This window comes from Peromyscus eremicus, chromosome 4 (assembly GCF_949786415.1).
Source record: "Peromyscus eremicus chromosome 4, PerEre_H2_v1, whole genome shotgun sequence".
In the NCBI taxonomy this organism is placed as follows: Eukaryota; Metazoa; Chordata; class Mammalia; order Rodentia; family Cricetidae; genus Peromyscus; species Peromyscus eremicus.
Genome location: NC_081419.1, coordinates 35,988,018 through 36,001,539, shown reverse-complemented (window position 1 = coordinate 36,001,539; position 13,522 = coordinate 35,988,018). Strand labels below are relative to the sequence as shown.

General features: G+C 39.0%; 1 protein-coding gene across 4 annotated transcripts in view; it reads right to left on the bottom strand.

Annotated features, from left to right (window-relative positions):
* Nucleotides 1–3,230: 3,230 nt before the first annotated feature.
* Gpd2 (glycerol-3-phosphate dehydrogenase 2) overlaps nt 3,231–13,522 on the bottom strand; it is a 142,754-nt gene continuing 132,462 nt past the window's right edge. For all 4 annotated transcript variants that reach the window (XM_059260482.1, XM_059260479.1, XM_059260480.1 and 1 more), the window contains exons 14-17: nt 9,013–9,125; nt 8,821–8,899; nt 8,542–8,640; nt 3,231–5,540 (exon numbers count right to left, since the gene is read on the bottom strand). In XM_059260482.1, the coding sequence (XP_059116465.1) occupies nt 5,415–5,540; nt 8,542–8,640; nt 8,821–8,899; nt 9,013–9,125 (417 nt within the window). In that variant the 3' untranslated portion in view covers nt 3,231–5,414. The remainder of the gene's footprint in view (nt 5,541–8,541; nt 8,641–8,820; nt 8,900–9,012; nt 9,126–13,522) is intronic.

The window sequence follows — 13,522 nt, the reverse complement described above, 5'->3', positions numbered from 1 at the left end:
TTTTGCCATTTTTCTGCAATAAGGATGGCAAATGATTCATGAGATAAAATGAAATATTTCTCACTGTCATTTCAATGGATCTAAGATTTACAGCTTCTTAACTTGGATAGGAAAAACTCCATATGCATAAAAATGAATTGTAAATCAATTAATGATGGGGATGGAGGGAAAAAAAACGGGATAGTGAAGGAATGGTGAGAAAATCTAACTAGCAACATATGAAGGGAGTGGCTGTTTACTCTAACCCTTGGGGGAAGGGGCGAGTAAGGGCAGAAGACCTCGTTTAAAAGAGGGCACTGAGGTCAGGTGAAAGAATAGTGTTATGTTAATTGAGTTTATTACATTTAGATTATTTAAACAAACAAAATCAAGTAAGTCTAAATTGGAGTTAAAGAAAAAGCTAATAAAAATTAGACCCAATTGTATAGGGTATGCTAAAAGCTAACAAAGAACGTTGAGGATGAGGGCTACAGGCGTGTGTGTGTGTGTGTGTGTGTGTGTGTGTGTGTGTGTTGTGTATGTATGTGTGTGTGCGCGCACACACGCGCGATGGCCCACTTCCCCACTCTTTGATACAATGAAAGAAAGCTAGCAGCTGCTGCTGAAGAAGCAAATGCACACTGCCCTACAGGAGCCATTTACCTGGTAGATGAGTGCGGGGATGCCTTGCTTAAGACGCATGGCAGTGGATCTGCAAAGGCTCAGAAGCTTGTAGAACAAACCAGCTGTACCATGTGCCATACACTAGCATCCAAGGCACATTCTATACATTTCAATCCTCCCCTGATTCCACTGAAATACAATCCAGTACCTTCCTAAAGAAGGCATCACACAACCCTCCCCTAGGCTCAAGTAACTACAACGTGAACACTTCTGGTGGTGACATGTGCTTAGCAAAGGATTCAATGCCAAATGTGGAGAACAGGGGTGGTCCTGATGGCTCTGCTAGGGCAGTGTTTTTCTTAGATCACATCAGTTCCTGAGCAGGTACTTAAGAGATGGAAAGACGGCGACTGATTTTTGCACTGCACCTTTTAGCACAGGGCCTTTGGGGCTGTCTGTGGCATCTTCAAGGCTTACATACATCATGTTCTGTTCCTGCATTTCACAAGTTAGGTAGCTAATTAGAGACCTAAAATACAAAGTACAGGCATAAAAGGCTCATCATTTCTGCCTCCCATACAGAACTTGTCTCATTACGAGGGTGCCAGATCAATTTAAAACTCCTGTTGCTTCTTTTCTTCATAAGTCAAATGTCATCAGATGCGATGTGACACCAGTGACAGTGGACTGTTGACAAAAACCGCAAAATATCGAGGCCAGTATCATGTTTCTTTTTTTTTTTTTTTTTTTAAGTGACCGTCAATTTTACATATTTTGAAATCCAGGAACACTATTTTGACAAATTTTATTTAAGTGCTATCAAATTGCATGAGCTAGATCAATGGAAAACGTTTTGAGCTGCTTTGTATTTTCTTCCAGACACTGAACAAATGGTGTATTGTCCAAGGCCTGTCTGGGAGGGCACCTTTGCTTGGGATACAGTTTCGAGGGACTATAAGAAACTCACAAATGCCTCCGAGCCCGCTCAACCTGGAGGTAGCACTTCTCCACCACAGATGGAGAAAGCACTCCCTGTACATGTGCAAATTAAAACCTATAAAATAACACGGGCATTAGAAAATTGGCCAGTGCTAAACTGATAACAGCTCTACTGAGTCACTGACAATGAAAATATATAGCATTTTTTTTCTGTCAGAGCATTTATCAACGCTTGGCAACCCTGCACTAACTTGACATGTAAGATGATCAAAATGGATTATGTAATCTTTCCCATTCATTTCTATTGATTTTAGTTATGATAAAATTCATCAGCATGCCTGGAAACGTGGAGGCTGAGAGCTTCTGCTCAACCAAAAAAAAAAAAAAGAGGGGGGAGAGAGAGAGAGAGAGAGAGAGGAAAGGAATTCTATTGAGTTGTAATGGCATAAATGTAGACTAGGGTCACGTAAAACTGAAGCAACAAATTAATAAATAATTTTGGTAGTCTCATAAAATAAGATCTGTCTATACAGACACTTCACTTGACATAAAATGACAAGATTCTAATGTAAAAGAATTAATGTGTGTCATTTAAAATACAGTTTCTGAAAATATCTTCAAACTTTTCAAAACTTCAACAATAATTAAAGTTATTTGTCTGACCAACAAGCAACAGGGAGATGCCAGCAAATGGACCATTTTAATCAGCTTTATTGATTTACGCTTTCGGCTCTTACTCAGTTAAAAACAAGGCACATTAAATACATCTTCTTATTGCTCTACAAATGCATGCAGCTCATTCTGTATATCAAAAGTAATAAATAATGGTGATAAAATACCAAGACAGTTATAAAAATGACAACCCAGCCTCAAACACAGCATTTAACAGTCCAGTCTAGAACAATAACCCAAACACAATACAGAAAAGTGTGACAGTATGAGAGCATGCAGTGAGTATGTCCACTCCAGTACTGGACTAAGACTTGATATTCTTTTAAAACATAGTAGGGCTTTTTTACTCCCTAGAGTAAAGTGCAGTGAAAGTCTACAGCATCAGTGACATCGATATGTGATTACATTCATATGCAAAAGACCTTTTTACAAATGCATAAAAAAAAGAGGTAAAGAAAAAAAAATCAGTGACAATCCCTATGCTGTATTGAGTTAAAATCAGAATGAACATTTTTGTTGTACATATTTTGAAATTGACAAAAATCAAGCCATAAACTAAGGCAGAGTACAAAGCATGCACTTGATGGCAGAAATCTGAAGTTACACTCAGTACAAACAGATTGAGAGCAAGAATATGCAGCATGATGGATATGAGGCAGACAAGCTTAGCTAAACAAGTAATCCAGCATTATCACTGTTATTATGACAGAGGCGAAGGCTAGTTAAAGGAGTCTACACAGCCCTCCAGCACAGATGCAATTCCTTCACCTGAATCCCCTCTGAGGCTCTTGAAATAAATCACTTGATAATAAAAGGCAATCCCCACACACCCAATCCCACACCCGAACAGAGTCAACAAATACCAGGTTTATATGAAAAGAAAAAAATGTTTTATTCTCTGGATGAGTTTGTGTTTTAAAGGGGGTTGTTCCCCTATTTCCTTTCTCCTTTGCTTAAATTGGAATTAAAAAAAAAAAAACAAACTGTCCAGGTTCAATGAGGAACTCACAGGAAAATGCAAAAGCTGGGGTGCTTTATTTACAGGAATGTCATGAAAGTAGTTCATTTCCAAAACGAGTCTCTGGGATTGGTGAAGGAGGGTGTCTCCGAACAAGCAGATTTTGAAGCCAAAGCAGATATGCTCAAATGAAGAAAAGTGCACTTCTCTTTGTCCTTAAAGGAACTTCATTCATAGCAAAGCATGTACAAACAAGACCTGCTTTCCAAACACAGATCGGCCTGAGCAAGTCACATTCTAAGCCCAGTCCCTACTGTAAGAGAATCAGGGGTGATACAAGCCATCATTATCTTGATCTAACTAGAAAGAAAGAGAAAGAGAGAGAGAGGAGGGGAGTACAGATGTAGAATACTGTGATATGTCATTTGGGATGTCTTAAAGGACAGCTTTTCTGCCAACTTAATGTCACTAGGTATAAAGTGAATTTTATTGTCATGATAGAAAAATACTCAATTGAAAATCCACGTGATCCCATTTACTAAAAACATAATAATAAAAACTTGTGTAAAATGTTCACGCTTTGAAAGAAAAACTTCAGTGGCACCTGCTGTGACATCACTTGCTCTGTGTCAGGTTACCCTACATAAGTAAAGTATCTAAACTTTGTTTAATAACAAAATGAGTTGGGCTGTCTCTCCCTACAGTTTCTGCATGTTGGAGGGCAGGGGGCTCTGTAAGTGAACTTCCCAGTTCATATTACGATATGCGGACTCATAACCCATACTGAACGAGGCAGAAAGGCATAGTATAAGCAGAAACAGCAGCACAGAGGAAGGTGCTTTCTGTACCAGCTCACAGAGCCAGGACATAGTCTGCACAACAAAGCCTGCCAGGAGAGAAGTATGGAACAAGGGCTCCGCTTCCTAGGATGCACAGAAAACCAATTATTGGTAGCTTCAGGAAAGGGAGCACATTTAATAAATATTAAGATTACTAGTTATAATGCCAACAGAATATAACAGAAGCATCCTCCAACTGGCATCTCTGTTAGGTGCATTATTTTTTTAGCTCAGTGCACAGTCAGTTTTGATTTTTGGGTGTGTGTGTGTGTGTTATCTTCCTTTGATTTATTTTATTTTATTTATTTTTTTATTTTTGGTAGAATCAGAATTTTCCCATTGAGTACACAAAGAGAAAGGCTTTCGGCAAGCACACTGTCTTTGGATATTAAAGTGGGATGCCTTATTTTAATTTTATAATTAAAGTTAACTAAAGTCTGCCCAATTCTTTCTTACTGTCCCTTTGCAAATACTAAGACTATTGCCCACCCCAACAAGAACAGGCCTGACAATACCACACGCTGCAAGACTCAGGACTTGTGGGATTGAAAACTGTGTTTTATCATTACTCCCTGAAGGAATGGAAAGATTTGGTCTCATCCCATTATATCCAACTTGCCACTCAAATGCTGGTTTGAAAGTAAAAAAAGCAAGGATTTTTTTTCTGGCAACTATAATAGTCAAAGAAAGCCAGCAGTGCCTGGGGAAAAAAATGAACTGTTGAGAAGCAACTCTCACTACCTCCCGGCAAATGTCAATGCTGTCTTTATCTTTCTCCTGTGATCCTGGAAGCGTTCAGAGCTTTTCTTTTAGAAATGTAACCAAATCTCAACCAGACTGAAACTTTGTCTTCCCTCTCCAGATTAACCAGTGTTACTCTAGACAGAAAAGGGTGCAGTGTTGCTTGGAAGGGGAGGTAGCAAGAAAGGGCTGAGAAGTCTCCCAAAACATGGCCATGTCAACAGGTCAAAGACTTTTCTAAGAAGAAGAAAAAAAATGCTGTCTACAAGTTCAAGTTCCGGAGCTCTGGGTGCTCACAACATTTTCCAGCTTCTTTCCAATCCTGCGGGGTCTGCCATTAAAACTGATTTGAGTGAATGGTTGGAAAGGCAGAGTCAAGTCTGGCAGGTTACAAAATGGATACAAAACGTTAAATCAATGTGCACTAAAAAATGAGAAAAACACTTTTTAGAAGCTAGACTGAATGGAAAATACAAATAAAGGATTGGCAGATTAAGTTGGCAAATACACCAACATCTTAAAAGTTTTGGAATGTTTTCCAGTGTTTTCTTTTTAAAAAAACACGCTACCATAGCCACTATTAAGAGTGGTTTAAGTCATCTCTGGTTGGTACATGGTACTTGCTGTCCTATGATTGTTGGCTGTGGATTTACTGGTCAGACTCACAATCCTCCACAACTACGATCCACAGGAATTGGAACTCTTCGGTCCAAGTTCTCTTCAGCAGTTTTCATCAGGATGGCAAGCCGGCTTCCAGAAACCCTTCCTTTCTGAACTGCACTCATGAGCTTTAAAAGAAAATACAGGACACACTCAGCAAGCGGGCCGGCTTTCACTACTCTTAGCACCTACCCGTTCCCACCGTGCCAGGCAGAGGCAAACTGAAACGCTCCATCAGATGCAGAGCACACACTCAACTTTTTGAACAGTTCAAAAGGAAACGTTTCACACTGCTGACAGAGACGGCACCTGCTAAGTAGATCAGGCTACCCTAAAAGCAGATTTAATGAACATCTTTGCCCGTAATGTGCTATTTGGGTCACTTTTTAAAAAAGTTAACTTCAAATATTGGATCTTGAATTCTATTTTTAAATCCTAAAAAGGAATCTCAGGGATAGAGCAAAGACAAACCATGACCTCCTACATTTAATTATGATTTTTCAGTGTTACTGTACTTGACAACTTCAAGTCTTCTAAATTCAAATTCCTTAGTCTTTTTAAACAAATTTATATATCAGTCATTGAAAATGGAATGAGAGATCTTCCCTAAGAATGAAAGTACTATACTACCTAGATTTTAGCTAATTCATTTTTATCCAATAAATAAATTAGAATTAGTTCTAAAATTGCATGCAGGGAGTAGACAAAGGCCTTTAATCTAGAAAGCATCTTACAATTCTTAGTATAAGGCTCGCTCCTTCCTTCACATCAATATTGAACTGTTGACTTCTCTTGATCTAGTTTCTTCTATTTAAAAAAAAATGTACTCAATAGAGTTAGTTATTTTTTTTTAAAGGTACATATGAAAATATTTAAAATATTTCAGAGTTAGGGTTTTAGCCTGTGGAAGAGATACATTTTGAAAAAGTGCTCCACATGGGAGGCCTGGGCATGAGCCCAAGGGCTGGATCTGAATCTCCTAACCTTATTCAAAGCTGCTTCACAAGTGACTACTTATGAGAGATGGACTCCTACATGCACAAGTGTCATTAAGCTCAGACTTGAAACAAAGTCCTACAACCAGGCAGTCTCTATAGTGATCCTCCCATTATAATGACTGAAAATGTACACCCATATCCAAAAGCAGACCCTTAACAGGATAAATGTGGGCTCCTCATATTCAGAAAAGGACAATATTTCATTAAACAATCAAATGTTGCAAACACGCTTTCCATCTGAGAAATATTTTATCCAAGGACTGCTGGCATCTAAAGACAGAACAATTTTCTGTTTATTGTTTTCTGATTCTGGGAGACCTTTGGAATTTATCAGAGGTAACAACTGTCAAAGATGGGCATCTCTCTCAGCCACCAACAGTGTTTCCTGGACCAACCTCAACAAACTAAAATTTTTCGTTAAGTATTATGTGTATCTGAAAACCATATTGCAAGAAAAAATAATATCTAGGTGTGACTAGTTTTCATAAGAAAGGGAGCCAGTGTTTTATAACTTGGAAATTATGCTGTGTATTTACTGAAGGCATGAATGGTTGCATTCATTTAGAAATGGACAGGAAATACTCAATTATTTAAAAACTCTACAAGAAAACCTGCAGGTGGTTTAAATTATTTTCTATGTGCTTAACTCTACTGCATTCAAGAAAGTTACTTAAAACCAAGCCACACAGCACATCTATTAAATTAGGTTCTTATTGTTTCTAGAACCCTGAGATTTTCAAGTCAAAATGCTGCTGTTTATTTACAAAACACAGGAAATGAAGCATAAGCTGTTCCTTTGAAGAAGAGTTCTCGAAAATTCTGAGACAATAAAATATTCCCCAGAAAAACTATACAAAAAGAGGCATTAAATGTTTTCTAATTCCTAACCATAAATCTCAAATGCGATTTAAAGTTTGCATTTAGTCAAACAGCTAGTTAAAGAACTAAACATTCTTTTTGTCATGCTGGCCACAACCTGTGAAAAATTTCTGCATTTAGATTCAACAATGCTCTTATCTGCAGCTCATCTCTAGAGAGACAATTACCATTTCCTTTGCCTTGATCTTGTTTGTTTAACTTGACACAGTGAAGAAAGGGCTGACATTGACCAAAATCCCAGCATTAATTTATTTCATGTTCAGCATTCATCATTGCCACGGTGCAAGCAAGACCTGGCATTCACTTGAAATACCTGCCCAAGAAACACTACAGAAAACAACCTGGCTGCCTGGAAAGCAGTGCATTCTTCAAATGAGCAGAGTCCTATGGACAGCTAGGGATAAAGTATTGAATTTCTTTCCTTTACAGAACTCAACTGAGAAGCATCCAGTATGCAGAGCATCTAGTAGGAAGTTACAGTAACAAACTGTATTTCTTTTGCGGTTATAATGATTGAACAATTGAAACTTTGGTTACTTAAACATCAGAAATGGAAATGTTTAAATTTGCCATCTTGACTCCAGACCATACCTTTCTTCTCATTTGCTTTTCTGGTTTATCAAAATATAAGAATTGAATAATTACATTCTTAAGTAAATATGATTCTTCAATAAATGAAACTATAGATTATAATCTCTCTTATTTAAAAAAAAAAAAAAAAAAAAAAAACAATGACTTTCCATACTAGAAGTACTATGTTGCTTCTCAGTGTAGCAATGGTCCAGCCATTATATTCCATGGCATCATTCTTTAAAAAGCATACTTCTTAGCCGGGCGGTGGTGGCGCATGCCTTTAATCCCAGCACTCGGGAGGCAGAGGCAGGCGGATCTCTGTGAGTTCGAGGCCAGCCTGGTCTCCAAAGTGAGTTCCAGGAAAGGCGCAAAGCTACACAGAGAAACACTGTCTCGAAAAACCAAAAAAAAAAAAAAAGCATACTTCTTGTGCAATTCTGTAAGCCACAATTAACTTGGATTTAATCTAAATAGCCAAGAAAACTGATACCTCTTATAAAGAGAAGGAAGAGGAGCAGGCACTAACAGAGCCTCATCCTCAAGGGCAGACAGATCAACTGTTGCTGGCTCTGGCTACATGTTCAGGATGAAGTGATTACTGAGTAGATTTAAGAATCCCATTCGTAGGATGGGGACAAGCAAATGCAAAGACAAATGCATCTGTCTCATCACAACTCACCTGCAGAAATTCATTGAGCTCAACTTGTCCATTTTTGTTCAAATCCACTTCCCTGAGCATTTCATGTAGTGCATTTTCATCTACTTGCACATTGATACTCTAGACAGAAAAGCAACAGAGGAATGAGGTTTAACTAAAAATAATGTGTAGCCGTCTTCTAATATGACTAGACTATGCAAAAGTTAAAAAAATATGACTTGTGAAAATGCTAACAAATAGTATCTTTATATCCTTTTATACTAAAGCTGATAATAATAACAAAGGAAACCCATGTATTACCTCTAGTACACGCTGAACATCAACAATGGTAATAAAGCCCTTTTCGTCTGCATCAAACTTATGAAATCTCTTTGTATACCTGCAACACAAAATTGAATAATGCAAACAGACTTCCATAAAAGAGGGAGGAGAAAGAGGATGAGGATGTGGAAGAGGAGGTGCAGGAGGAGGAGGAAGAGCTGTGAGAGGTACCTATCGATGTCTGAAGGCATCAGGCTGATTTCAGTACGATCCGTGAATTGTTCTGATCGAGACTTAGAGCCCATTTCATAGTACAGAAACTTGGTGGCTATTTCAAGTTCTTCCTGAAAAAGAAAAGACACATACATAGAGTTCACAGACTTGCAGGAGCTATTGACTTTTCTCTCTCTCTCTTTTTTCACCCAAAACTGATTCTCACTGAACCAGCACGCAGTTCTAGTGAAATACTAGCACTCCTTCTAGTTGGGCAACTTAAGACACAGTCTAATATGCTCAGATACAGAATATGGCTGTAACCTCACACACCTGGTAGGCCCACCTGCATTTTCTGATTCTTCCCTGACCTCTGTCTGGCTCCAGGGACCATCCGGGGGGGCCTTGGGCTCAGTTCATCTTTTCTTAAATGTCAGAGAGCATGTCACACCGCCTGTGTTTGACTGCCTCCCCACAATATAAGGATTCCTGTTCTAAACGTTGTAGCGCTGATGTTTCTTTTTACGGTAGTGTACTCTTGTGTGCTCCTGACTATCAAATTCTACAAGAAGAGTGAATTCCTAAAGCCTGATGATAAGAAAAGAAGAGTAAAATATATAGGGTTTGAATATCTCCTCTACCGTGGCTTGCAGTGCCTATGTATGGTGAGCTATGCGGAAGTTCTGTCAGGGGCCTGTGACAGCAACATAGACATCATGGCCTGCTCTCCAGTCATTCTCACTGCTTTCAGTATCCCCAGTCAGCTACTGCAACAAGCACTGCCCTTAGCTCTCATTCTGTCACTCTCGTCTCAGTACCTCAAGTGACTATACTATAGTGTATACTGTTAGTAACTTCCTCACATGTATAAATAAATATGTGCATGCACATGCACGCACACACACACACACACACACACACACACACACACACATACACCCTTCCCCCATGCATATATATTTCTTAACGCCACTTTTACGAGCTTTGGCCATGTGACTTACTTTGGCCAGTAGAACATGAATAGACACAAGATACTGCACTTTTGAGAGACAGCTTCAAAAGAGAAATCCTGGCTTTCACTATCTCTCTTGTTCCTGTTCCCTCAGAATAACCATGGTTTAGACAGACACAAGTCAATCTAGACATGAAGGAAAAACATCAAATACTGGCTGAGCTGGGTATGGTGGCACACACCTTTGATCACCGGGCTAAGGTAGGCAGAGGCAGGTAAATCTCTGTGAGTTTGAGGCCATCTTGATCTACATATGGAGTTCCACGATAGCAAGGGCTACATAGAGAGAACATGTCACAAAAACAAACGTGCAAAGGGGCTGTGTTAAGCCACTGAGATTGATTTTAACATTTATTAATATTATATTTTTATTTACACCTATATGTGTGGGAAGTATATGCATGTGTGGGGTGCCCAAGGTGTCCAGAAGAGGGCATCAGATTCCCTGGGGCTGGAGTGACACAAGTTGTGAGCTGCCCAGGGTGAGGGTGGGGTGTTCTACAAGCCCTCTTAATAGCCGAGTCACCTAAACCACTGAGAGGTTGTCAAGCACTATGACCCAGCCAAGCAAATATATATATCTTCAATCTCAACTTCACATCAAACAATGTTACAAACTCAGCAGGCCCCAAATATTGAATGTGAAACTGAAATGCCCATGAAGCAAGGCCTGAGAAACTACATCACCGTGTGGACAATGGCAATACCAAGGCTTGGCACTCTGTTTTCTTCGGAAGACAAGCTGTTTTTGAGATTATTCCTTTCCTATCTCCTTTCTCTTCAGAAATAGATGCAGCAAAAGAAATAAAACATCATGAATGCTACATAATGATGAATTTAAAAACGAAAAATGTATCTACATCAACATTTGTGTGGTTAAATAAAACATGAAGTCTCTATCTCCAATGGCATTCTACACTGGCAGACTTCTCTCTTCACCTAAGAAAATTCTCCAGTCGTGGTTGTAACATGGATTTTCTTGTTTGATCAGTCATTTCCAGTCATTTGACATACACTATTCTCAAATTCATGTCCTTGGACATGCTGCCTCTGAGTCTTCCCTCCAATGACGACCTCTTACTCAATTCATATTCCATCACTGCTTATGAAGTTCATCCACACTCCACCAAATAACCATGATGTTTCAAAGAGTGAAGAAATCTTTCCATCTATGTCTCTCTCAATGTGTTCCCTAACTTCGTGTTTCCATTCATTTATAGATCATGCAAATAGAAGCCAAGGTGTCTGTCTAAATCACTTTACTCAAAGTGGCCCATGAAAGGATGGTGTGCCTATTTTATGTTGAGATTCAATGCACCTCCTTCCAACTCTTCCAGCTAGCTTGGGATGACCAAGACTTTGCTACACTAGAACCAACCTATTATGTTTCTGTATCATACGTCACATACTGAAAGCGGCGTCAAGTACTTTACTCCTTAGAGATTTGTTAGCCAAGAACTTCAGCAGAAGCATGACTTGAAAGCCCTATGCCATGTTGGATGCTTTCTTCTAGACCACAAATTCTATCATATAATCCAACTGTCAGAACAAAACAGTTCCTAGGGAGATGTGAAAGTACCTAGACGGAGCAGAAATCAATTCCATCTCTCTAGTTTCATAACCTACATTAACACGACTATAGAATACATTAAGTAGGGGACAATCATGGCCCACTGTTAACTGATTGGCAGTCACAGTCAACTGAAGTCACTCTTCTTTTTCATGTGTGCTATACTGCTAAGGCCCATCAAACCTAGCTTGAATAAAGGAAGTTCGCCTAACTTAGTACAAGAATTACCATTTGGTACACTTTGGGCTAGTATTTCATGTTGTCGTCAAATATCCATTTACTTCTCTGCTTATTGGCACACCAAAGAAGCATAGCATTAGCACTGTAACATAAATGCTGGAAACAAAGATCAGGTCAAAGGGACAGAGTGCTTACAACCTGCTGTCAGAGACCTCTTCAGAGGTCCAAACTGGCGATTTAGCTACAAAACTACTGGTTTCGCAAAGATTCATGAAGCTGTATGAAATGCTTTATGGAACTTCCATACACACACACACACACACACACACACACACACACACACACACACACACATCCTCTATAGCATTTTCCTGATCTAATCCTTACTCTAATATGAAAATGACATGTATGAAACATTTTTCCTTAGTGACCCTTTATGAGCCTCCCATAGCCCACACTTCCTGCTAAATGATAATAAACTTAGTGAACATAACAAAATTAATGAACATAATTTAGAAAATCAGTCATGATCAATATGAAGACCGTTCCTAGATCACAAAGACGTATTTGCTTTCTGCTTTTTGAAATTGGTATTGCATTCCCTGACTGGAATAAAACTTATGGAGAGTCACCTCCTATTTGACTATGTCTTCTGTCTGTTTTAAATTTGAAATTTAAAGTCTCACAATGAAAATAAAAATGTGCCTTATATGGAAGTTTCTTTTATTTATGTGACGCCAAGTCCCCTTGCTTGCCCATGGAGTCATCTTCTCCCACACATTAATTCACCACCAGGAGTACACAGTTTGGCAATGGCACTTCCCTTCGTGTCCTTTCCTGTTCCTCGATCACCCCCCAACTCAACAGAGAGTGCTACTCTAGTCTTCCATGTTAGCTGACTTTCAGTCTTGAAGAACGACGTCTCTAAGACAATCTGTAAACTTTGAAAATACACATGCGTTTCTGACATAGGCATGTGCGGTATCCACCCAGTTAGAGTTCAAGGTCCCTGAAACTATGAGCTATTTATTATTCCCCTAAACTACTTGGCACTATGCTCAGTATACGGGTCACTCATTAGGTATTGACCGTAGAAACAACACAATTCATCTATGCAGAGTTATTTATCACCCTGTTCCTCTTTCGCTTTTGCAGGTTAAATAATCCCAAAGCTTTTAACCTTTTCTCAGAAGTACAACTTTCTAACCTTTTAATTCTTTTTTCCTTCTCTTTTGTGCTCTCCAGACTGTCCACTGTTCTCATTAAGCTGCTGTGCCTCAGAAACTGAATAATATCTTTAGCTGTTTAGTCTTTGTTACTTTAAAGAGATTAGGAGTGCTCCTAAGAATGTCTGTCTACTCGCAAAGTTTGAAATCAAGTTAAGTCCCAGTTTACCTGGAAATGTTAAGCACAACCGGTTTTTAGAATTTTCTCTTTCCTACCTCTTAGCACAAAATATGCGCCTATCTAATCATTCCAACCATAATTTTTATAAGAACATATATCCCCAATTCTTCTACAGAGAAAAATGGTAGGCAGTGACATTCTTGTGTTGTCTCCATGAAAAGCTAAGACTCAAAAACTGGGAGAGTTATAAGGCAGTATGGAGGCAGCAGGAGAGGGTCAGGGGACAGGTTTTGAACCCAGCTCTACAGTTTAGTGCTTATAGAAACTGAGTCTGCTTTCTCAATTATAAAATTTGGGTAAAGGACACCCCTTTGCAGCTGAACATGACAGTACATGCCTGCAATCCCATACATGACTAT